Below are 27,584 nucleotides of genomic sequence, written 5' to 3' on the forward strand. Positions count from 1 at the left end.
GTATCCCAAAAGGGATTAGCCCAGGCAAGAGCTGTGTCAGAGTAACGAGATGAGAAATCCCACCTTAGCTCTGTCAGAGGGAAACGCCTGAGGTAAATGCCCACCTGGTTCAAAAACCCTCTACACTGAATAGGATCTCCTCCATATCGCCGAGGTAGAGGTGCAGAACCCGACATGCTCCTGGTAGGCATAGGTGCAGCAGCGGAAACAGGAGCAGCCATAACTTGCGGGACACTTTGGTCCAAATGTGCAGTGCGAGTCAGCAGGGTTTGCAGGGCTAGTGCAAATTGATCCAAGCGGTGATCCTGTACATCCATCCTGGAAATGATGGCAGGTAAAGGTGGATAATTAGCACCATCAGGATTCATGGCCTTTGCGTAATGTCAGGGTGACAGGAATCAGAGTGAGACGAGAAGTGCAAAAAAAAAATCACACCTTTATTAATAACAAAAAATAATAAAAAGTCCTCAAGTCGACTTCCGGTGGGCGGCACTCCAAAATGGCCACTGACTCTTGAGGCTCCGTGCAGCTAAAAGTGGCTATTAACATCGCCATCCTGCTATCCCTTGGCAACTTCTGTGCCCGGGAACTCTTTCGGATCAAGATATATAATCACTTGGCCCCCGAGAAGCGAATTGAAAGTAAAAAGCCAATTGGCGAAGTGAGGGGCCCTTTCCCACCGCGCTGTACATAACTTTACCTTGACTCTGCACTTATAAAAGCTCCTCCCTGGCCTGCACTATGAAGAGGCTCATCTCTGAAGAAGTATATACTGGCATCCACTTGCTGGATGAAATAAAGGCTGCACTCTTGCCCAAAATAGACCGGCTCCTTCTTTCTTGCTCAAATCTGTGTGCAATAGTGAAAACAACGGAACAGCCGCACCGACAGAAGCAGCCCATCTCCGACCCCACCTTACAAAGTATGATAAACGGCACCACATAATGCCCACGGGTGGACATCTGCTTCCTGGCCACAGCTCCCTCACAGAGGAGAGAAGCAGTAAAAACGCTGATGACCGGAATAACTCCAGCCTACATAAAGTGGTCGGAATTTGCGGACTCACAGAACGGCTTGCTGATACCTACTGTTACTCTTCCGACGACTGCCACGGGCTTAGTAATGGATTCTAGACCAAGCCCTGAAAAGGAATCAACTCACAACTTTGCTTACCCTGTAACGGTTGCAAATGAATCTTCTATCACTCCGTGCATGTCAATCGCTAAAAACATGCTCACACGTCTACCCGGCAAATTCAGAACCGGCAGGCCTGTCGACGGGGTTGTGGCACATGCAAATAGAAAGCAGCAGGGTTGCACATCTGAAGCGCTAGAATCCCTATGCTACATTGCATGCTTTGGGAGCTGCTGGAGGGGACAGTCAGGGATATGTTTGCCCACTGGTGTTGGGTGACTTTGTGAATGAGACTATGTTCTGAGGGGGCGCTGCCCTGGAACCCTGCACGACACTGCCCTGCTGTCAAAGCATTACAGTAACAAGCATCGGTTGGTGTCCCATGGGATAAGAGACTTTGTGCACTATCAAACGTTTGAGACTTTTGTTCCGGCATCCACGGAGCCCTTATGGCCCCCCTCTGTTAATCTTTGATAGTTTTAATGTGGAGCTGTCTATTGTCTGTCTTAGCCCGGTTGGCAATTACTGTTTAGATTTTAAATTTGTTCATTTTGTACATTATATGTTGGGTTGGCTCTCTTTAGTTACCCTGGGACAAGCAAACTACTATTTTACCAATGCCTAGATATTATTTACTCATATAAGTGGGACACTGCATTAAAAAGCCCCCAGAACAATATCATTTAAACTACTGTGCAATTCTAACTCTACTTAATCTTTCTCAGTTTAAAACGCTACCTATCTATCACACGTAAAATCGCAATGTGAGTCTCCTTACACTTAGATTTCTATTTCTGGTAACAACACTATTACGCTTGTTTTGTTCCCATGCGCTATGTATATACCTGGCAACACAGGCACCGTGGCTAGCGACAGATTATTACTCTAATACACAAAGATTTGGGTGTTTTGGATGGGGCCAGTTTGATTTCCACAATCCCACACACTGAAACCTTTTTGTGTCCTTGCGGGGTATTGGGATATTGTCCTGTCTCTCTCCCCTATTTCTATACAGATGTGGCAAGCAACAGGATTTGTTCCTCCGTCTGAGCCTCCCCCAACCTGTTCAACCCCTGTCATAGTTACTCCATGTGCAATACTGATGTTTTTATTTCTAAACCCATGACTGAGACGCTAACACAAAGTTCAGATAAATATCTATATAGTAGTCTGCCCGTACTCTATGGCTCGGCACGGATTTCCTTTATTCATTTAACCTATCCTACCTTTCCCACCTTCTGATCTAAGCCATGGGGCCCGCTTTTATGAAACTCACATTTATTGTATGTGCTGGTTTTGGATACATTTCTATTCATTCAAAGTGAAACCTCTATTAAATGTTCTATGCTCATGTACTATAGCTAGCTAGTATATAACCTGCTTATTTCATGATAGCAGCTAATGTGATCATATATTGCCTGACCATATGTTAGGCTGGTGAAAGCACACTAACCTTCGCAATTAAGTCTAAGCGCCACAAAATGTAATAACTGAGAATTGCAACCATAATAACTCAGCTACATACCTAGTTGGGATTTTAAATTTGTTTATTTTGTACATTATATGTCGGGTTGGCTCTCTTTAATTACCCTGGGACAAGCAAACTACTATTTTACCAATGCCTTGATATTATTTACTCATATAAGTGGGACACTGCATTATTAAGCCCCCAGAACAATATGATTTAAACTGCTGTGCAATTCTAACGCTATTTAATCTTTCTCAGTTTAAAATACTACCTATATATTACACGTAATATTACAATTTGAGTCTCCTTGCACATAGATTTCTATTTCTTGTAACAACACCATTATGCTTGTTTTGTTCCCATGCACTATGTATATGCCTGGCAACACAGGCACAGTGGCTGGCGACAGATTATTACTCTAATTCACAAAGATATGGGTGTTTTGGATGGAGCCAGTTGGATTTCCACAATCCAACACACTTGGACCTTTTGTGTCCTTGGAGGGTATTGGGATATGGTCCTGTCTCTCTCCCCTATTTCTATACAGATGTGGCAAGCAACGAGATTTGTTCCACCATCTGAGCCCCCCCAACCTGTCAAACCCCTGTCACAGTTACTCCATGTGCAATACTGATGTTCTTATTTCTAAACCCATGACTAAGACGCTAACACAAAGTTCAGATAAACATCTATATAGTAGTCTGCCCTTACTTTATGGCTCGGCACCGATTTCCTTTATTCATTTAACCTACCTTTCCCACTTTCTGATCTAAACCATGGGGCCCGCTTTTATGAAACTCACATTTACTGTATGTGCTGGTTTTGGATACATTATTTATTCATTCAAAGTGAAACCTCTATTACATGTTCTATGCTCATGTACTATGGCTAGTTAGTTTAAGTCTCAATGCCACAAAATGTAATAACTGGGAATTGCAGCCATAATAACTCTGCTACATACCTAGTTGGTCTATATACAGTTGTTATATCCCCCCATCCCTTACCACTCTGCCCCGCCCTCTCCCCTGGCTTCCCCTCCCTCGCCTCCATCTGTTCCCCCTGTTTTGTGTTTTATGTTTGTCTGCTCCCCCCATCCCTTTCTATTCTACCTGCCCCTCTCCCGGTTTTCCCCCCCTTCTCTTTTCTGCCTTCCCTGTCCTACGTTTGTTTGTTAAGAAGGTTGAAAACCCCAATGTAGTGGTGCAAATACATATCTATTAGAGCAATGGTTACCTACTGTAACTTCTCGAAGTTACATGTATGTTATTGTATCGCAGCTGCTTGTATTGTCTTACCTGCCTTCTTGGCTCACCCTGCGAGGTGGGCTGGAGAGGCAACTTGTACCTTTGCACCCCTTATTGGTTATAAATAAAAGTTAAAAAAATAAAAATAAAAAAGGCCTCAAGTCAAATAAGCCAGGAGTCAAAACCAGAGCTGGTAGTCAGACGAGCCGAGTCAGGAGCCAAAGCGAATAGTCAGACGAGCCAGAATCAGGAACAAGGAAAACAGCAGAGTCAGGAACAAGCCAGGGATCAGGAACCAGGAAGGACGTCAGGCAGCCAGGTAATACACAGGAACTCTCACAAACAGGTCTGAGACAACGCAAAGGCAAAGCATACTGAACAGAGGCCCTTTAAATAATAAGTGATGACATCACAATTCTGAGACTGCATCCTGTCTCACACGGATGATGCACACCAGTCTGGCCATAAAAGGAAGTGCAGGAAATGAGCAGCATCCCACACAATGCACCATAGTCAGAAAGAGAGGAGAGTAAAATGGCTGCCAGCAGCACATGGCAAACAAAACAGGAAAAAACCCTGACAAATGTTTACCTATTTACCGCTTGCGACGATAAGCACAGCTCTCCAGTTCGCCATTTTGTCAAACTGACAGATAATTCGTATTTAAAAAAAAAAAAAAAAAAACTTACCTTGTTACACCCGGGGGGAGGGGGGTGCTTACCTGATAAATTTATTTATTTCTTCACACGGTGAGCCCACAGATCATCATCAATTACTGTTGGGAATATCACTCCTGGTCAGCAGGAGACAAAGAGCACCACAACAAAGCTGATAAATATCACTTCCTACCCACAATCCCCCAGTCAATCGACCAAAGGAAAGGAGAGGAGAGAAAGGAAGTAACACAAGTTGCAGAAGTGCCTGAGGCTTATATAAAAACCTGCCTGAAAAATACAGGGCGGGCCGTGAACTCAACGTGTCAAGAAATAAATAAATTTATCAGGTAAGTATAAATTTCGTTTTCTTTGTAATGACACGGATCATCATCAATTACTGTTGGGAATCAATACCCAAGCTAGAGGACACATATGATAAGGGAGGGACAAGACAGGTAACCTAAACAGAAGGCACCACTGCTTGCAAAACCCTTCTCCCAAAAGAAACCTCAACTGAGGTAATAATTTACAAAATTCAGAAAAAGTTACCAAGAAAGACCAAGTCACAACCTTGGAATCAGTTCCACAGAGGCCTCATTCTTGAAGGCCCAAGAAAAGAAAAACAGCCCTAGTGGAATGAGCTGTGAGTCTCACAAGAGGCTGCAGTCCGGCAGTCTCAAATGCCATACGATAACACTTCTCAACCAAAAGGAAAGAAGTGGCAGAGCTTTCTGAACCCAGTTGTGAACAGACAAAACCTTAAAAGAAACCAAACCTGGAAAAGAGAACTACCTTATCTGCAAAAAAAAAAAATTATTAGGGGAAACACACCGCAAAGATGAGCGTTTCAAAAACCCTCCAAACAGAACGAGGCAATAAGAAACAAACCACAAAAAAATCTTATGGAAAGCATTGGCTCAGAGCTTGCTGCAAAACTCTAAAAACAAGGAAACTGCTTCAAAGTGGAGCAATTGACCTAGCACAGGCCTGAATCTGATCGAGGCATGACAAAAGATTGCACGACTGACACATTTGTCAGACGCTGAACAGCAAAATAGATTGGGCAGAAATCTGACCCTCCAGGGAACTGACAGACCAACTCTTCTCCCGACATTCCTGGAGAAAATAAAAATTCATGGGATCCAGACCCTACTCCAAAAGTAGCTCCTAGATTCACACAGAAAAAAAGACATTTACATCATATCTTATGGGAATTCTTACAAGTAACAGATTCCCAAGCCTGAAACATGGTCTCAATGACCGCGTCAGAAAAAAAAACACAGATAAAAGTGTACAACCTCAAAACAGACAGCTTCCGGGAAGCGAGATTTTGATGAAGTAGTAGAACCTGATTAAAAGGTCCTTCCTCAAGACCACTTCCAATCGGAAGAGATAACACCTTCACAAGTTCTGACAACCAGATCCTGTGAAACCAGGCAGAGGATAATAGACTAACCGAAGTCCATACCTGCTTGATACAAGCAATCACTTGTGTATGGAGAGCAAATGGAGTAAAACAGGTACGCTAGACTGAAACCCCTTATAAAGCATCTATCAGAGCGGCCTGTGGAGCTCTGGACCTCCAAAAAAAATTGACGTGACGCTAACAGATCCATCTCCAGCACCCCCCATGGAAAGGTGAACCAAGAGAAAACCTCCAGATGGAGAGCCCACTGCCTGGAATGAAATGTCTATCCGCTCAGCAAGACCGATCCCTAGACACCACTCCTGGAACAATTATGGCATATAAAAGTAATTGCGGGCTTCAGCCCACCGAACAAGCCGAGCCACCTTTTTCGTGACAGAGAAAACTCCCTGAGGATAAAGGAAATCACTGAGGATACTTTGACCATAAAGTTCTCCTGAAGCATCTGCCCTTAGACAGATGCACCCACCAGTCGACTAATCTAGATCTATCCTTTGAGACTGATCCGAAGATCCCCGTCATAAACTGAGCATGCCAAACTGCAAAACTCAGAATGGAATTAAGCAAAGGGAATGATGTCCATGGAGTAACCATGAGACCAATTCCCCCATATCAGAATCACTGAAGTAGAATGCAGACTAGAAAGAAGGGTACAATTTGGACCCCTGGAATACTTTCCTCATAGATAGAACCAGAGAACTCTTATCCAGAATCACTTTCCATCTGTATGAACCAGAAAGTACAACAATATCTCTACAAGAAAGATAGCTGCTTGAAATATGTCATCTAAACCAATACCCAGGTAGGTCGTCACTACAAAACCCGAGACCTAATCCTTGTCAGGGAGCCACCAGAACTTAGAGAAGATTCTGAAGACTGAGGCAGGTCCAACCGAAGAAGCCGCGGACTGAAAGGCTCGACTAGAAAGGCGAAGCTCATGAACTTTATGATCCCTGTGGATGGGCACATGATATACGCATCCATCCAGTCTATAGTTGTGATGCTGACCACCCTCTTACACCCAGGAAAGCATAGAACCAATAATCTCTGATTGAAGGATGGTACGGATGATACACTTTAGGTCTAGCAAGGACGAGAAGTCCCCTTTTATTTGTTAACCACAACAGTTAGGTATAGAAGATAGACAACCATTCCCAGGGAGGAAAATAATCCTGGATAGATTTCAAGAATGCCTCCCTCTTTATCTGGTCTGCAGACTAACATAAGAGAAGGAATCCCTGGGAGGAAGTTATGAATTCCATTTATAACCTTCATTACTGTGTTGACAGCCAGGATTCTAGACTCAATAAAATCTGTCCCCCACTTGACCCGATCCCGGATCGGGGATAAAACTTTCTTACTGAAAGCCTCAGCAAAGGATTTCTAGAATACTTCCCCTTGTCTCAAGACTGCTTGGGCTGCCAAGAAAATTTGGACTGTACCCACTTGAAAGAGGGAGAGAGGAAAATTGTCCTTTGCAGTTACTATAGGAACGAAAGTTACTTTGGTGTCCTTAAGGTCTATTTCTTAGCTATGGTTGAAAAATCCCTCCCATAAAATCAGAAATAATAATTTCTGCCAGACCATTCCAAACAAGGTCGTTAAAAAAAAGTGACAGAAACCTAGACTTGGAGGAAGGATCAACTGACCAAGATTATAGCCAAAAACGCCACTCAGGCTAGCACAATAAAGCCAGCTATTTTGGCTCTCATTCTATTTAGACAAGTCACATTCAAAAGATGCTTCATATCTTAGTTCCTTGCACATGTATGTATGTATTGGTTACTTGTAAAGCACTACAAATCACCCGTAAGGGTGTCAAGGCTCTGCTCAATTTATTGACATCGGAAGGATGAAAGGCTGAGAGGACCTTGCTACAGGGTTGCTACAGAGCTCAGTAACAGTGCATTAGCATGCTGAGATATCTGTCCAGCTTGATTAATAAGCCTCCAGCTTTTAGTCCCTGGATCCCTAAAGGAGTCACTAACCTCCATAAAGGAAAGAAAATAGAGCCATAGAAGAAAAATTTCCCTCTACTAAAAGCGCCGTGCCTTTAATGGGAAAATAAAAATCTTTAAAAAAAAAAGACAGGAGACAGAAAAAGTCTCGAAAGCACGTCTAGAGATACTTCCACATAGGAAGGAACATCATAAAGATGATTAAGTTGCAAAACTTCCAAGGATTGACAATGATAGGATATCGGTGTCGTCCAAGTAGCCAAAACCTCCTTTAACCGTACATGAAGGTGTTAAAGCTCAAAACTGAAGGTTGCTACTTCAGCAACCCTCAGAAAACTCCCGATGAAGAATCTTCACCAGAATTAGCAGCAAAACAAACTGTGTAGCAGAATGCAGAGCAGAGACCTTACCATCTGAATCTTAAATGGCCTCTTGCATTTTCCCTGTAGGTAAGGAAAAGAAAACATCAAAAAGCCACAAATAAAGTCGAAAAATCTACCTGAGCTGCAAAATCTGAAAGGCAAAGAAACTCCTCCAGGAGATTGAGAGGTACCGCAGGGCATTGCATGTAACGCCACACTGGCTTGGGAAAGATAATGAGAAAACTGTTGTATTGTCTAAACAGCATCATCCTGGGAGAGATGAGGCTCAGAGGGGAACGTCCATTTCGTGAAACTAAGAGGAACAGCAGGGCACTGCCTGTGTCAGCAAAAAGGCTCAGGAGGTATAGGAGAAGCTGTTGCATATCTAAAAAGCAATATCCTGGGAGGAAAGAGGTTCCTAAGTAACCGGCATCTTGAGGCGTTGTACTACCTAGCTTATCAAAAGATTAACTATAATAGTCTTTAAAATTAAAAACTAATCAAATCATTTCATCTCAATAAATGCCCCCTTTTCCCACAAGAACATCAGTCCCACATTGAGTCTTCAATAAATACGATAGCTCATACCGGCTATCACAACAACAGAGTATGCATTTGTAAAGGACTTAAAAAGCATGCTACTGTTTGAGAATATAAAAAATAAAGACAATTGTGTACTAACACCCACATGAGACTTTTTGTGTTACGGTTTGTGCAAACATGAATAGCAGCAGCTCCAGCTGGTTCAGCCATTATGACTCGAACTGCTGTCACTGCACCGCTGAGGGTAGGAAAGACTAATGCAGCTCAAAACCCTGGGAACTGTCACAAAAATCCTGTGAACCGCCCTCCCTTCTAAAAAATTGTATAAAACAATAGACCTGCCAAAAATCTCCACCCAGAGAAGGAGGCGGGACTACAGGAAGACCCAAAATGGCGCCGCTCCGTCTCTAAAAAGGAGGAGACATCACAGACTGCACTGTCTGAAAACAAAGTGCGCAAACATCTCGCTTTATCCAGCCATAGAAAATGTAGAATCTGCACTGAGACTGTTTCTACCTAAAATAAGCACAAGTGGCCAGAAAAGGAGAGCGGGCTCTCCCGCACAAATGAACAAAGTGCACTGAGCCCTCTGTATTTCCTTCCGGCCATAAGGAAATGTAGCTAAAAAAAACGAACCACACATTTCACAGGTTCCTCCTTCCTTTAATAAATAAGGATTGCCACTGTACCATAGTTTCTACATGCAGGGCTCTTAGGATAAGCATATAAACAATCTGAGCCTCAATTAGGGTTAACCCCTTCTATCCTGAAGTAGAATAACTCCTAAATCTCCCCATTTACATGAAAGTGCCTGCTTACTGCCATAAAAATGTCATTAAGGATTTCTTGTCCCAAATAAAATACAGATAGGTCTGAACCCCTGCAGTGCCGGCCTCCTAGCCCCAGAAGACTAAAGGCACTTATCTGTATATTCAGCTGTCCGGCAGGAGGACAGTCCACCGGTATGAGAGGATGCCGCTCCTCACAGTGACCTGTGAATAAAAGATAGACAGTAAACATACTCAGGCTTTCTATACCAGGGCAGCAACCTGTTAGGAACTTGTGAGGTGGGCCTGTGTTTTCCAAACTGCTTTAAAACCACCGCAGTCCTACTGAAGAGACTAACATGGAGTACGGCTAAGCCCAGCCTTGAAAGGAATATCAGAGTAAACCTACTCTGGTATTCAAAATAAAAAAAAATCTTGATTGAAGTTCAATTTTCTACAGACACCAAACACTTCACCTCCTCCTTGCACAAGAGGCAAAAAGAATGACTGGAGGGTTGTGGGTAGGAAGTGATATTTATCAGCTTTGCTGTGGTGCTCTTTGCCTCCTCCTGCTGGCCAGGAGTGATATTCCCAAAAGTAATTGATGATGATCTGTGGACTCACCGTGTCATTAGAAAGAACCAAGGATTAGTTATCTTACAAATTGTCATCTGTCAATCAATTTGACAATATGGTGGGCGGGAGAGCTTCGCTTATCGTCGCAGCGGTAAATAGGTAAAAATTCTGCAAAATATATACATATAAAAGATTTCATGAATTAAACCCTTGTTAATTTTTAAAAGTCTATACAATGCCGTGGGGCACTATTAGTAACTTGACATTTACTTTAAGTAAGCCAGTCCCCGATTTTCCCAATTTTGGGGTCCTGTAGAAAACCCCTGCATTTTCGGAGTGCATTAAATACTACCCGCCGCACAGTTAAATTCATAAACTGTTGCACCTAGCAATTGGGAGGCCTCTTAGTGGTAATTATTTGCTCTGTAAAATGACAGTGGTTTTCTGAAGCTTTCTTGATGGAGCTGCAGAATCTATTAGCGTACTGTGGCAGGGGATCATGAAGGAGAGCATAACTGCACCTCTCACATTTTTGCCATGCACGCTTACTGCAGTTTAACTTTTAATTCTTCTGTCAGCTCCCTCAAACAGTCAAGCACTGCGCTTATAAATATGGAGCCAAATTTTTTGTTATAGAACGCAGGCTTGGACGGCAAAATGCTGCTGGTGTTGCCTAGAATGACAACATAACATTAAGAGCACACTAACACTTTGGCTACCAGAGAGGACTGCAGTGTATTCCCTTGATATGTACTGAAGTCCTTTATGGTAGCCATAGGGTTAAATTGTACTCCACGATCTAGGTTATCCTCGCAGTGGAGGTTATGAGGGAGGGTCTGCTCAGTGTTTACTCATTATCAGAAGCTGCTGGTTGAAATGTATTTAATTTAAAGGCCTTATCAGGATACAATGATGTAGTGTGTGTATGTGGATAGATAGATCTATAGATATATCTATATATTTATAGATATATCTATATATACATACAGGTATACCTCACTTTACAGCGCTTCGCTAATACAGCGCTTTGTGGAGCTGAAGTTCAACCTCCAAGGATTTTGAAACAGTGCTGTAATCGTGAGATTGCGAGAAAAGGGACTCGCACCATTTTGTCATGCTTAGTTCAGTCTGTTTACATCATTACAGTGCAATCTGTGTCTCAGTGCTATAGTCTGGCAAATTGTACTACAGTAATTGTCACTATTTCTTCTATAAAGGTAAGACGAGTCCACGGATTCATCCTTTACTTGTGGGATATTATCCTCCTGCTAACAGGAAGTGGCAAAGAGCATCACAGCAGAGCTGTCTATATAGCTCCTCCCTTACCTCCACTCCCCAGTCATTCTCTTTGCCTACTCTAAGTACTAGGAAGGGTAAAGTGAAAGAGGTGATAAAATATTAGTTTTTAATTTCTTCAAGCAAGAGTTTATTTTAAATGGTACCGGTGTGTACTATTTACTCTCAGGCAGCAGATGGATGAAGACTGCTGCCTGGAGGATGATGATCTTAGCATTTGTAACTAAGATCCATTGCTGTTCCCACAGAGGCTGAGGAGTACAGGAAACTTCAGTGTGAGGAACGGTTTCATGCTATGCAGCAGTGAGGTATGTTCAGTCATATTTTTCTGGACAGACTGTGTATTTCAGAAAGGCTGACATTATACCCAGGAGGGTAAGGGTAAGCAGTAATCCTAGAGTTAAAAGAAGGGCATTACTTAGCTTGCATATGGGGCCAATTACAAATATGGTTGACACTGAATTGCAAATGTTTGTGAGCAAACGTTTTTTGATTTGGGAGTGCTTTAACGTTTTTGTCTCAGAACCCACATGGCTAGTTATAACCGCTCTGGTGCGGTTCTTTGAGGCTGTGGAGACATCGAGATGGGCGTGGCCTATTTTTGCGCCTCAGATGCGCAGTTAGTTTTCTCAGCAAGCCCTAACTCCTGAGGGCCCTGGTGTATGTTTTGGGCCAAATCGAAGCTTTTACCCCACATTTTCGATCCCTGAGGGCAGGTAGGGCCACAGCAGGGCTGTGGCAAGGTGCTGAATGTTTATTTCCGGATCTGGGCCCATTTTCGATCCGGTTTGCAAATTAAGGGGTTAATTGTTAAAAAAAAATTGTGGGGCAATCTTAACTACCTATATTGTGTCTACATACAAAATTTTGAAACATTTGGTGCATGTTTAGGCTGTTTTGCAGATTTGTAAGGCTGCGACTTGGTCTTCGCTTCATTTTACAAATTTGATACCTTTGCTTCTTCGGAGGCTATTTTTGGGAGAAAAGTTCTTCAAGCAGTGGTGCCTACTGTTTAACCATCTGTCTTGTCCCTCCCGTTCATCCGTGTCCTGTAGCTTTGGTATTGTATCCCACAAGTAAAGGATGAATCCGTGGACTCGTCTTACCTTTATAGAAGAAAAGTAAATTTATGCTTACCTAATAAATTGATTTCTTCTATGGTAAGACTAGTCCACAGCCCGCCCTGTCATTTTAAGACAGATTATATTTTTTGATTTAAACTTCAGTCACCTCTGCACCTTATAGTTTCTCCTTTTTCTTCCTGTACCTTTGGTCGAATGACTGGGGGGTGGAGCTAAGGGAGGAGCTATATAGACAGCTCTGCTGTGGTGCTCTTTGCCACTTCCTGTTAGCAGGAGGATAATATCCCACAAGTAAAGGATGAATTCGTGGACTTGTCTTACCATAGAAGAAATCAATTTATCAGGTAAGCATAAATTTACTTTTTACAGGTACAGTATTTATTGAATACTAATTGAATACTGTGCTGTGCTAGTGTTAAACTAAACTTAGCACTATTGCACCCCTAATATATGTTGGATTCATGGTTCTGAACCAAAAAAAATAGCTTAGATGCCTTCTTTTTCAAATAAAGAAAGCAAGAGAACGAAGAAAAATAGATAATAGGAGTAAATTAGAAAGTTGTTTAAAATTGCATGCTCTGTCTGAATGCTCTATCTGAATCACGAAAGAAAAAAATTTGGGTTCAGTGTCCCTTTAAGTCGGTTTTCACTTTACAGGGACTCTAGTCCCTAACCTGTTGTATGAGCGGGGTATACCTGGGTATATAATACAGGTAGAAAACCATTTATCTAAACTGCTTGGGAGCGGAAGAGGTTTGGATTTCAGAAATTAGGATTTCAGAGTATTTGCATCTGTAAAATAGGATTGTTTCACTAAAAGTAGTTTTATATCATTTTTAATACTTTAGAATACATAGTACCATCAGAAAGCTAGAAAAGTACTGTAATCAGAAAGTTAACATTTGTTGTGTTAAATAAGTCTGTTAAATCTGTGTTATGGAATTGCCAAGCAGAAGCTGCCTAACTGCACTTTTACTAGACATTGAGAAACAAAAATGTATTAATGTGTTAAAATAATGTAGCATTAAAGGGACATTAATGTCAAAATTAAACCTTAATGTAATGGATAGAGTATCATATGTTAAAAAAAAATAGAGGATATATCCTACGGAGGTGCGCACAAATGGCGGTCAGTACTTGACTCACAAAAACAGTTTCAAGATGGAAAAAGTTCCTGGAGCATCCAGCAACCAACAAAGGCGGTAGTAGTCGGTATCCAAAGTAGACGGCAGCACTCTTGAAAGGAAAAGGTGACAACAAATCTGTGGGAGCAGATAAAAAGAGAGGCGCCTTATGGGACAGTATCGTGGTGTAACAACGAGAACAGGAGACAGGACAACACAGACGGTCAGGGTACTCACAAAAGTGTTGGCATAAACGTATGCCACACTAAGCAGGACGGAACCTTAGTCGTCCGCCAGACGGTCCAATGGGAGGATAGATCCGGCAATCCAGGGTCCAATCCGCAGCAACAGAAGTCAGAGCGTCAGAGGCACACAGCGTCTGTGATAGGATCAGTACCTAGGAGCCTCCATATGCTGCAGCAGTTCAGCTCCAAGAACGTATGTCTCCAAAGAAGGATGTGTGGTGTTCCTGTGAAGCCTGTTATTTGATCCTTAAAAACAGGAAATCCGGCTTGATACAGCGAAGAAAGAAGTCAGCAGTCTTTCAAATTTCATAAAAAAAATGTTTTTTAATAGCTCAACGCGTTTCAACGTTTAAACGTCTTTATCAAGAGCAAAATTTAAAAAACAGAAATAAAAAATGGTAAAGACAAATGACTGAGTACTCAGTCATTTGTCTTTACCATTTTTTATTTCTGTTTTTAAAATTTTGCTCTTGATAAAGACGTTTAAACGTTGAAACGCGTTGAGCTATTAAAAAACATTTTTTTTATGAAATTTGAAAGACTGCTGACTTCTTTCTTCGCTGTATCAAGCCGGATTTCCTGTTTTTAAGGATCAAATAACAGGCTTCACAGGAACACCACACATCCTTCTTTGGAGACATACGTTCTTGGAGCTGAACTGCTGCAGCATATGGAGGCTCCTAGGTACTGATCCTATCACAGACGCTGTGTGCCTCTGACGCTCTGACTTCTGTTGCTGCGGATTGGACCCTGGATTGCCGGATCTATCCTCCCATTGGACCGTCTGGCGGACGACTAAGGTTCCGTCCTGCTTAGTGTGGCATACGTTTATGCCAACACTTTTGTGAGTACCCTGACCGTCTGTGTTGTCCTGTCTCCTGTTCTCGTTGTTACACCACGATACTGTCCCATAAGGCGCCTCTCTTTATATCTGCTCCCACAGATTTGTTATCATATGTTAAACAAGTTTTCAATTTACTTATGTTTTTAATTTTGCTTAGTTCTCTTGGTATCCTTTGTAAAAGAGTAATCTTAGGTGAGCTCACGAGTGTGCATGTGTGTGGCCATCTCGTAGCAGTGTTTACAACATTGTTTATAGCAATGTTATACAGACACATATTGCTGCCATAGACTGCTAAAGACACATGCCTGCTTCTGAGCTCCTGTCAGCCTACCTAGCTTTACTCTTCAACAATGGATGCCAAAAGAACAAAGGAAATTTGAAGTAAAATCGTGAAAGTTAAATTTTTACTTTACTGTCCCTTGAACTATCTTTAGATTTATAAAGAGTTACATTCATTTATATTTGTTTCTAATAGAACATGCAATAAACTTCATACAATGTACTAGAACTGCACATGAAAAGTAGACAGACAGATAATTATTTTTGCAATAAATGTAAAGGCTTGATAAATCAACCTACCTTCTTATCTTCTTTCACTTTTGGTGCCTTCTTTTTTGTCTTCCTCTCTTCGTGTTCTTGGTCAGAGGTGATAGCTGGGTTGTCTATGCCTCCTTTCCAAGTGTCAACAGGAGAAAGCAGAGGATCCTCTTCACTTCCTCTGTGTTTTGGTTTCCGCTTTCGGTCTTTTCCACTTGTAGTGAATGCCTCCTCGTCACTGGCATCTGAATGTGTCCGTCTGTAAGTGTATAATTTTGTTTTGCTGAATAGAGTTTTTGACTTGTACTTATACTTTGATGGTCTCCTTTCTCCTTGACCCCTTGAAGGCCCGTCTGATATGCCATTCTCCTCATCTCCTTGTGCATTCGGAAAAAAGTGGCGAATTTTAATTAAGTGGTTCGCACTATCATCTGGGATTGCGTAGATGTCATTGACAAAGTCTTTTGGTTTGTTTATGGAATCAACTGGTTCTGAGTAGTTATCTGAAGCATCCAAATCCTCAGTGTGTGCAAGGGGGACACGAGAAGCTTGTTTTCTTGGGTTCCTACTGATGCCAGCTTCAATGGTTTTTACTAGGTTTGGGTCTAATCTATTAACTTTTGATTTCTGAGCAGCTGGTTTGGGTCTTATAGGGGGAGGCACTTTATGGTTACGCTCATGGTCGTTAAGTGGAGTACTATGTATTGGATACTCATTTCCTTCATTATCCAAACGACCCTTTGGCAACAACTGCACATCATCTCCAATAGGGCTGTATGGTGGTGGTGCTTCGGTATCATCCTCTGAATCGGGATAGCAGCTATAAGCTGGAGAATTACCACGTGGGGAGTGGATAAAAACATCTTCACATTGTTGACCAACGTCCCTGGAGCTTTCTGCCAAATAAGAGTTCTCTATCAAAGTTTTCTTATCTAAAACATCACTGAAAAATGGGGTAAACACCTCTGTCTGACGGTGGTATTGAGAGAGTGAATACAAAGCTGTGAATTTAGCTGTAATCTCAGTGGCTATATGTTCCCCTTCTGTCATTAGCTCCTTGATGGCCTCATTCTCAAAAAAGTCTGCTTGGCTATCTGTGACTGCTACAAGTTGCACAGGAATAGTATCCTGAACTTCTGACAGGAATGCACGGAGCATCCCCATGGAAGCTTTTCGTTTGGCAGAATAAACCAAGATATACCCATGAACTAGTTCATCCTTCCGTACACCAATTGAGGAGTGGTATGATAATATGGTTATTTGTATCCGTCTTCTTTTCTCACCAATTATTTTGTCAAGCATTAGGGAGTTGTTTTGGCCAGGCTGAGCAGCACTACAAGTGCGAGAATCAAGAAATGGAGAAAGGATGAGATCAACACTGAAGGGATCCCCACACATGGCACACATCACAATTCTTAAGTCTGCTTCCGAAAGATCTTTTATAGTGGGAACTGGACTGGCAACATCAGAATTGTGTTTGACAGTTTCTAATACTCCTCTTAGAGCCTGCTTAATTTGAGCCTCATTAAATTTGCGTGGGTACGTGCCAGCAGGTACATCTACAAAGGGGCACTGCAGTTTATTAGCTAGCTGTTGCCCTTGATGCCGCAAAATTGGCAAACCCTTACTGGTGCTCTCCCGCTGGTTAGCTAAAATTAAAGTAAATGGAAGGTTTGCAACATCTTTGTCTCTCCTAGCCTGGGCTTCACATCTAATCTTGTTAATGCAGTCACCAATAAAATTAAGTGATTCAATTGAGCTAAAAACACAAAAACACCCATGTGGTTTAAAAGTAGTGGCCCATAACTGACTAAAAAAATATGGGGAATTTGCATCCACGGCCCTTAGATCTAATTCATATATTTTTCCATCCAAAGCAAATTCATCATCTGTTGATTGTGTCCTTATTTCATTTGTTAATTCCTGGGCTAGTCCATCTTTACCAAGAATAAGAAGGTTCACCTTATCAAGATTAGTACTATCACGATATAGGTTTAGACGGCCAAGGTTTGACTGTAGAAGACTATTGGCAAGTACCTGTTCTACTTTAATGTCCATACAGTTTTGGCCACTTAGACAAGTTTCTTTAGTGGGGTGATAAACAAATCCTATGTGCTTAAGAAGAAGAGATTCTCTGTCAGGGGCAAGTTTCTGTAAAGCTTTGTATCTTGGCTCTTCTCCAAGGACAGCATGAATTTCACTCATTTTGTCAGTGCTAGGTGTAGCGTTAAGATCCAAGTCATAGAACAGTTCAGAGTGCTCAAAAAGCATTTCTTGGAATTCTTCTTTGGCTTTTTCAATAATTTCTCGCTGATGTTTGCGGTAGACCTCCACTCGGTCTATTTCATTTATGAATTTATAAGCTTCATCTTCCAGAACAAAACACATAACCTCTTCCCAGGGTTGCCCAGGGGAAATAAATGGTATTTTCTCAAGTGTTTTTTTGAATTTCTCTTTCATTTCCACTCTCCTCTTTTCAGAAATTAGGTGCTGAACATGGTTTTGATAAATCTTCTCAGCTTCCAATGTACAAAGAAGATCAAAGGGAACCCTCCTGTCATTCACTTTGTCAATATGGTCAGACTGATCCCATGGAGGGTTTTCCAGCATAACAAACCATAAGCTGAAATCCGAATTTTTGTCTAAAAGTTGAAGAGCTTCAGCCCAGCTAAGGTTCTCAATCACCTCAAGTTTGGGTAGTAAAGTATTAAGTGTTCTGGGTAGAGTTTTAAGATATTCTTCTTTTCTTTTTTTAATGTGCTCCTGTTTGAGTTGCTCTATATGTTTTGAAAATGTATTTTTGGCTTTATTTGTTCCCTCTAAGTTAATGTAGTCTTCATAGTCAGGATGGTTTTTTAATTTATTACTGACTGTTTTCCAAGTTGTGTGGTAATCCCGCACAGTTTGCACAATAAGCTTCTCAAACTTATCAGTAGCAGAAGCAACAAGCTGCCGATGGGTTTTGAAGGCTTCCAGGTAAGGAATTATTTTGGGTTTCCCTCGTGTTTTGTCCAACATTTGAACTAGTGCAGTGAAACAGGTCTCAACATTGATGTTATTTCGAGCTGATGTTTCAACTACTATTAGGTTTTTTTTGTTGGAAGCAAACCCTTGAACCTCTCTAAGATAATGGTCCACACACTCATCACACTTTGTTACTGCAATAATTATTGGTTTTTTTGCTTTTACTACATGGGAATAAAGATTATTTACAAACTTAAGCTGATCTTCAAATTTTCTATTGCATCCTTGGCTAACATCAATGCACAATACAAAACCATCTATGGTCAGCTTTCCATCAGGCATTTGTTTCTGTTCAAAATCCTGTTCCAGTCCAAGCTGATCTGTGCAAATATACATTAATTTCTCTGCAGACTGAAGTTTAGAAGCCGCTGCTCTCTTTATATAGGGTTGAAGATTTGTACTCCTATGTGGAAGGAAAGTTTGATCATCAATGAACTCAGTCTGTTCAATGATGTGGTGCTTACAGTCCACTCCATCCTCTCCAATTTGAATTACGTCACCCCAATACAAAAAGTGGTCATTGTTGACAACACGTCCCCCAAAGTCAATTGTGCTAAGCACAGAGGTATGCTCTGCATAATATTCATCAGCTTTTGGTCGCACATATCTGTTGCAGAGGCATGACTTTCCAACTCCACAGTTTCCTTTATCCTTCTCGGTTCCTGACAATCCTACCACACTAATGGTATATGATGGGGGGCGCAGTTCCTTATTTTTTGCCATCATCACTCCCCTTTCATCCTTCTGAGCTCATTTAGACAGATGGGTAAATTTCTCATTCTTCCTTATTTTCTAATGGTATCCAAATGTAACTCAAAACTCAACATGGTATTCTCCATCTTGTCCAACTTTCTTTATTACTGGATTTATGCTGATCATCATTTTTGAATACTTGTTGGAAATCTGCAAAGAATAAAAGCAGAAAAGAGTGTACTTTCATTTGTGGTCAAAATAAATAAAATGCTTTATAGTATAAGAATGAAATAAATGTTTACGTATTGGAATATATGTTATATTATCAAAACATACATACACACTTCAAATTTAAATGGAAACAAACATATTCAAAAGTAACCTATGGTGTGTGTTATCAACAGAAATGTTTTCCAGCTGGGTGGCACCGTGGGGAAGTGCAACAAGGAGCAATATTATAAAATTTGCTGTAATTGATAAATGTTGCTTATACAAAATTTACTGCATTATTTAACAAAATGAGTCAATGATAATTAGTGCAACAAACATTAAAAATGTTTAATTTTGGGTAATTTTAGTGTAATATTGACTTGAATTTTAGCCAGGTGCAATTAAAATCAGTTAGGTGGTGTGCATATTAAGCTAAAATTAGCCAATATTAAAAATAGTTTTGTTTATTGCATACATTGTCATTAATTTATGTTAAATTAGCAACTAATTTGTTCTTGGACAGCTTAATAACAGAAGAGTATTACACTGTCTCCGGTTAGCAAAATGTTCTGTGCATAACACTGAACATGAAATGGCATTAAAATGTTCATCGATTATAATGAGGCATCATTCTATAAGGCACTTCACGTTATAAGGGAGCTAAGCTTAATTTATTTATCCTAGAAAAATGTGGTATTATATTATGATCAGTATACGGACTTACGCATTGTTATTAAGGACAATTCCGCCTGCAATTATATTTCATTTTATTTGTTGTTGCCAGAGTTGTTAATTTAGGGACTTTATGCAACTTAGAATCTAACATATTCTATCCCTGAGTCTTTATTTATCCTTAAGTAAGAGTGGGCCTTGCCCTCAGTACCTATCCATTTTATACTACAGTTAGCAATTTAATCCAATTTCTATTAGATCTGCTTTTATATAGTTCCCTAATTTATGTTTATGGAGTTCTATCAGTGGCTGATTACTAGCATTTATAAATGTACTAAGGCCTCAGAATAGCCACCATTATTCCTCTTTACTATATTACTAGGCTAGTTAGGTCCAAGAGTGATCCTTTATTTATATGGGGCTTAAATTGTAAAATATACTCCTGCTCACAACTGAGGTCTCTACAGCTTAGGATGTATATTTGGTACACTCTACTGGCTCATAGTTTTCTGTCGAGACATACTGGCAGGCTCTGGGGGCTCTAGATAGCAACACGTCCAGATAGTACCTATCGTTCCATTGAAACACACTATCTCCTTTAAGGAACCTGCAGTAGTAATACCATTAAGATTAAATGTTAGTATCTCCCTGAGTTCTATGTTTATATACAGCTAATCATTATCTTAGTAGTTTATATCTTAGGTATAGGATGATCATGTTATTGCTCTTATGCATAATTGCTGTCTATTTTATCTTTACCAAGCTCCTGAGTACACTGTAACCGATTATTTGATCCTCTCCTATTCTATCATTAAGATGGGCTTGGTCTAAGAGGGCCCTTAAGTGTTTTGGATGGAATTAATTATTGGAAATATTATAAATTTGAGGGTCAAGAAGCCATTGTACTATCATACTTTATATTTTCTCCTAAGTTTACATTTATAGCGCCTCTTTGCCTGCTGACCACCCTTCCCCCCCCCCCCCTTATATATATATATTTTGTATTTATCTTGTCATAAGGTCCAGGAGTGGCCTTTCAAGAGACTGCCATATCTATTTTATTCTCATGACCATGAGACCCACATGTGGTCAGCTCAGTAATCACCTCAATATGCTATTATAAAATGTAGGATTCAGAAGCTCTTGTCACTTACTATTTCAGTTACTAATTTCAATATAACTTGTTCATGTATTCTGTATGTTACTGTGTCTAAAATTGTAACACTTGTGACTTTTACTGTCTGTTGTACTGTTTGAAAATCCTCAATATAAAAAGTCAAATATGAAAAAAAAAATAATGCTACCTAAAAGAGTTAAACACAAAAAAAAGCATTAAATGTGCTACGCTATTCTAAATAGAAATGACATTTACTGAAAGAATGGAGTAAAGGAACCAAGATCACAATTTAATTTTTTTTGGTGGTACTGACATTTCTATTTTTTTTCCTTCTGATTTTAAAGGTAAAGCCATTTTTTTTTTTTTTTTAAATGCAAGAAAACTAGATCTCTAATTCAAAAACTAGTTAATCCTCCTTAGTCTAATCTCATCAATCCAGAGAAGATTAGAAGCCTAAAATAAAATGCACTGCTGTCGGTAGCCCATTACAAATTGGATATTCTACTCCACAAACTGTTTAAGAACGATTGGAATTTTAATAGTCTATATTGTAAATTTTCCCAACCATAAGAGACTGACAAAATATTTTATTTTTATAAAAAATAAAAAAAAAGCCATGCAGAATTTAAATAAAAATTTAAAAGGGAACTGTCTTTATGACTTCTTGAATTTGTTCTGACCTATCAAAGAATAGAACTAAAAAAATGATAAACCCAAAAGGGTATCTCCCAATAAGTACACTAAAGAGTACAGCAGTATACACAGTTTTATAAAAGAAGCAATGAGTTTAGTTAGGTAGTGAAAGATAAAGCCACTTCATTTTAGGGATATAAAGAGTCTCTTTCATTGTTGTAATAAAAAAAAAAAAAAAGGAAAAATATATTGCTTATCAGTGGCTTATAAGAAATAGCAATCATTGCAATATGTATCATTCACCATTTTAAAATGATTTTAAACTTTTTTTTCTTCTTATATTAAACTTCATTTGTGCAGTGTCCTTTACTTCCTGTCACAACCCCACAACTGGGGTGATGTCTCTACTGGAAAACATATCTAACTTGATGGCAAATCTTCTTGAGTACAATTTGCTGGTTTACTATATAGACAGAATGCTAGAGAGACAAGAAATCAGATCTTGTCCATACTGCATAATGCAACTTAAAGGGAAAGTATACATCAATTTTCATATAACTGCATGTAATAGACACTACTATAAAGAAGAATATGCAGATACTGATCTAAAAATCCAGTATAAAACATTTTAAAAACTTACTTGGAGCTCTCAGTTTAGCACTGTTGATGACATTAGCCTGTGACACCCATTGAAAGGGGCTATGAAAACAGGAAGATCAGACACTTCACCCTTCCCCTGCATATAAAAAGACCCATTACACAAAAGAGGAGCAAGCAGCAATCAATCTGTAGAACAGAGTCTACATCTGATACTTTGGGGACTTGGTTAGGAGTCTAAAGAACTGCACCAAGTTATTAAAAAAAAAAATAAGCAAAACTATACAACCTGGGTTGACCTTGCGGATTGGACAGCACCAATAAACAAGTGCTGTTCTGGGTTCTGAACAAAAAATTGGCTGACTCCTTAGCTTAGATGCGTCTTTTTCAAATAAAGAAAGCAAGAGAATGAAGAAAAATTGATAATAGGAGTAAATTAGAAAGTTGCTTAAAATTGCATGCTCTATCTGAATCATGAAAGGAAAAAAACTTGGGTTTAGTGTCCCTTTCAGTTCTGAACATGCTTGCTCCCTTATCAAGCTGTAGAGGCAGAGGCTTCAGAAAGAAATTCTAAGTGCAAACAAACAGTCTCTTTATGTTTACTTTGATTTAACAGATACACACACATATACATATATATATATATATATATATATACACACATATACATACACACAAACAGGTAAGCCCTCAGTTTACGCCGGGGTTAGGTTCCAGGAGGAATGGTTGTAAATCGAAACCGTTGTAAATTGAAACCCAGTTTATAATGTAAGTCAATGGGAAGTGAGGGAGTTAGGTTCCAGGACCCTCTCAAAATTGTCCTAAGTAACACCTAATACATTATTTTTAAAGCTTTGAAATGAAGACTTGAAATGCTAAACAGCATTATAAACCTAAAAATATAGACTATCATCATCAAACTAAGTTTAATGAACTAAAAAAACTTTTTTTTTACTTGCATTTTTCTGCAATCAGATCTCTGCATTGTTAGCATGTTAGATAATATTGGGTGTGCACCTATTCTATGCATTTCAATCTGCAGTGATTAATAAGCAATTAGTCACCTTCACCTGAATCTGCTGGAGAGGAAGATAATAGGGAAGTGCCTGCTAAATTTTGCTCAATAGATCTGGTCTGATCTGTTGTCACAGATCCATTTAAGGCAAATTTTTTCTTTTGTGATTCAGATAGAGCATGCAATTTTAAGCAACTTTCTAATTTACTCCTATTATCATATTTTCTTCATTCTCTTGGTATGTTTATTTGAAAAGCAAGAATGTAAGTTTAGATGCCGGCCCATTTTTGGTGAACAACCTGGGTTGTGTCCTTGCTGATTGGGCAGCACCAATAAACCAATGCTGTCCATGGTTCTGAAACCAAACATTTGCTGGCTCCTTAGCTTAGATGCCTTCCTTTTCCAATAAAGATAGCAAAAGAAGGAAGAAAAATTGATAATAGGAGTAAATTAAAAAGTTGCTTAAAATTGCATGCTCTATCTGAATCATGAAAGAAAAAAATTGGGTTCAGTGTCCCTTTAAGTTGCATATCTTTGCTACAAAACAAGCTGACAACTCCACCTACTGGCTATTTTAATTAGTGCATTGGTTTCCAAAAGCTTTTCAATAGCAGTCACATGACTGGAAAAAAACAAATTTATGCTTACCTGATAAATGTATTTCTCTTGTGATGTATCGAGTCCACAGATTCATCCATACTTGTGGGATATTCTCCTTCCCTACAGGAAGTGGCAAAGAGAGCACCCACAGCAGAGCCGTCTATATAGCTCCTCCCTTAGCTCCACTCCCCAGTCATTCGACCGAAGGCTAGGAAGAAAAAGGAGAAACTATAGGGTGCAGTGGTGACTGAAGTTTTTTAAATAAAAATATACTGCCTGTCTTAAATAAACAGGGCAGGCCGTGGACTCGATACATCACAAGAGAAAGAAATTTATCAGGTAAGCATAAATTATGTTTTCTCTTGTAAGATGTATCGAGTCCACGGATTCAGCCATACTTGTGGGATACAAATACCAAAGCTTTAGGACACGGATGAAGGGAGGGACAAGACAGGTACCGAAGAAGCAAAAGTATCGAATTTGGAAAATTTGGAAAAAGTATGAAGCGAAGACCAAGTCGCCGCCTTACAAATCTGTTCAACAGAAGCCTCATTTTTAAAAGCCCATGTGGAAGCCACTGCTCTAGTAGAATGAGCAGTAATTCTTTCAGGAGGCTGCTGGCCAGCAGTCTCATAAGCCAAACGGATGATGCTTTTCAGCCAAAAGGAAAGAGAGGTAGCCGTAGCCTTTTGACTTCTCCGTTTACCAGAATAAACAACAAACAATGAAGATGTTTGACAGAAATCTTTAGCGGCTTGTAAGTAGAACTTTAAAGCAAGAACCACATCAAGATTGTGCAACAGACGTTCCTTCTTTGATGAAGGATTAGGACACAGTGAAGGAACAACAATCTCCTGATTGATATTGCTATTAGAAACAACCTTAAAAAGAAACCCAGGTTTGGTACGCAAAACCACCTTATCTGCATGGAAAACAAGGTAAGGTGAGTCACACTGTAAAGCAGCTAGCTCAGAAGCTCTTCGAGCCGAAGAGATAGCTACTAAAAACAAAACTTTCCAAGATAGAAGCTTAATATCTATGGAATGCATAGGTTCAAACTGAACCCCTTGAAGAACTTTAAGAACTAAGTTTAGGCTCCATGGTGGAGCAACAGGTTTAAACACAGGCTTGATTCTGACCAAGGCCTGACTAAATGCTTGAACGTCTGGGACATCTGCCAGACGTTTGTGTAAAAGAATAGACAAAGCAGATATTTGTCCTTTTAAGGAACTAGCTGATAATCCCTTCTCCAATCCTTCTTGGAGAAAGGACAATATCCATGAGTAACCCTTGGATTCACACCAATAACAATATTTGCACCAAATCTTATGATAAATCTTCCTGGTGACAGGCTTTCTAGCTTGAATCAGGGTATCAATGACCGACTCAGAGAAACCACGCTTAGATAGGATCAGGCGTTCAATCTCCAAGCAGTCAGACGCAGAGAAATTAGATTTGGATGTGTGAATGGACCTTGTATTAGAAGGTCCTGCCTCATTGGCAGAGTCCACGGTGGAACCGATGACATGTCCACTAGGTCTGCATACCAAGTCCTGCGTGGCCATGCAGGTGCTATCAGAATCACCGAAGCTCTCGCCTACTTGATTATGACAACCAGACGTGGGAGGAGAGGAAACGGTGGAAATACATAGGCCAGATTGAAGGACCAGGGCACTGCTAGAGCATCTATCAGTACCGCCTGGGGATCCCGTAACCTGGACCCGTAACGAGGAAGTTTGGCATTCTGATGGGACGCCATCAGATCCAATTCTGGTGTACCCCATAGCTGAGTCAGCTGGGCAAATACCTCCGGAAGGAGTTCCCACTCCCCCGGATGAAAAGTCTGACGACTTAGGAATTCCGCCTCCCAGTTCTCTACCCCTGGGATATGGATTGCTGAGAGATGGCAAGAGTGATCCTCTGCCCATCGAATTATTTTGGTTACCTCCAACATCGCTAGAGAACTCTGTGTTCCTCCTTGATGATTGATGTAAGCTACAGTCGTGATGTTGTCCGACTGAAATCTGATGAATTTGGCCGCAGCTAGCAGAGGCCACGCCTTGAGCGCATTGAATATCGCTCTCAGTTCTAGAATGTTTATCGGAAAGAGAGTTTCCTCCCTTGACCATAAGCCCTGTGCTTTCAGAGAGTTACAGACTGCACCCCAGCCTAGCAGGCTGGCATCTGTCATTACTATGAGCCCCTCCGGCCTGCGGAAACACATTCCCTGAGACAGGTGGTCCTGAGACAGGTGGTCCTGAGACAACCACCAGAGAAGAGAATCCCTGGTCTCCTGGTCCAGATGCAGTTGAGGAGATAAATCTGCATAATCCCCATTCCACTGTTTGAGCATGCACAGTTGCAGTGGCCTGAGGTGTAGGCGGGCAAAAGGAACTATGTCCATTGCCGCTACCATGAGTCCGATTACCTCCACACACTGAGCCACTGATGGCTGAGGAATGGAATGAAGACCTCGGAAAGTGGTTAAGAGCTTTGATTTTCTGACCTCCGTCAGAAATAACATAATTTATGTAAGAACTTACCTGATAAATTCATTTCTTTCATATTAGCAAGAGTCCATGAGCTAGTGACGTATGGGATATACATTCCTACCAGGAGGGGCAAAGTTTCCCAAACCTCAAAATGACTATAAATACACCCCTCACCACACCCACAATTCAGTTTAACGAATAGCCAAGAAGTGGGGTGATAAGAAAAAAGTGCAAAAGCATATAAAATAAGGAATTGGAATAATTGTGCTTTATACAAAAAAATCATAACCACCACAAAAAGGGTGGGCCTCATGGACTCTTGCTAATATGAAAGAAATGAATTTATCAGGTAAGTTCTTACATAAATTATGTTTTCTTTCATGTAATTAGCAAGAGTCCATGAGCTAGTGACGTATGGGATAATGAATACCCAAGATGTGGATCTTCCACGCAAGAGTCACTAGAGAGGGAGGGATAAAATAAAGACAGCCAATTCCTGCTGAAAATAATCCACACCCAAAATAAAGTTTAATGAAAACATAAGCAGAAGATTCAAACAGAAACCGCTGCCTGAAGTACTTTTCTACCAAAAACTGCTTCAGAAGAAGAAAACACATCAAAATGGTAGAATTTAGTAAAAGTATGCAGAGAGGACCAAGTTGCTGCTTTGCAAATCTGATCAACCGAAGCTTCATTCCTAAACGCCCAGGAAGTAGAAATTGACCTAGTAGAATGAACTGTAATCCTTTACAGTATCCCATTTTACTACCAGGGCACACATGCCACACAATTTAACTTCCAAATCTTGCCTACACCACCCCAAAAGTTCACAAATATCAACCACTGCTTCAGGCTTGCCATAGACAGGGCTACCACCCAAGCTGTGACAACAGGGAAAGTACGGGCCTTTACAGAGCCTCCAGCTGCCTTACTTAATTTACGGCTTACGTGAGCTTGAGAAAAATTTTACCAAAGTGTTTTTTTTTTATTTGTTATTTTTTTCAATTTCACATGGTTAATTAGGCATATAATCAGTTACTTCATAAGACATTTTCAAAATGTTTGCCTTGTTGCATCATCATCAATAACAAAGGTAATCAACTTCAACTACTATCAAACTTAGTGCTCGGTACTCCAGCTCGTACCACATGTTAATATTTTTACCTTTCCTCATCAAGATCTTCTAGGGGTAAGCGTACTTTTACCAAAGTTTTTTTTTAAACATTTGGTTTTTTTTAGGTGTTAATGCAACTGTAATTTAGGGTAAGC

At 40.3% G+C, this 27,584-nt stretch overlaps 1 protein-coding gene across 1 annotated transcript in view; it reads right to left on the reverse strand.

Moving 5' to 3' along the window:
• The window catches only part of ARHGAP5 (Rho GTPase activating protein 5), a 487,952-nt gene that overhangs the window by 399,140 nt on the left and 61,228 nt on the right, over positions 1–27,584 (reverse strand). Inside the window, exon 2 of the mRNA XM_053697926.1 lies at positions 15,305–19,189. Coding sequence (XP_053553901.1) covers positions 15,305–19,012 — 3,708 coding nt within the window. The 5' untranslated portion in view covers positions 19,013–19,189. The remainder of the gene's footprint in view (positions 1–15,304; positions 19,190–27,584) is intronic.

This window comes from Bombina bombina, chromosome 1 (genome assembly GCF_027579735.1).
Source record: "Bombina bombina isolate aBomBom1 chromosome 1, aBomBom1.pri, whole genome shotgun sequence".
Lineage (NCBI taxonomy): Eukaryota > Metazoa > Chordata > Amphibia > Anura > Bombinatoridae > Bombina > Bombina bombina.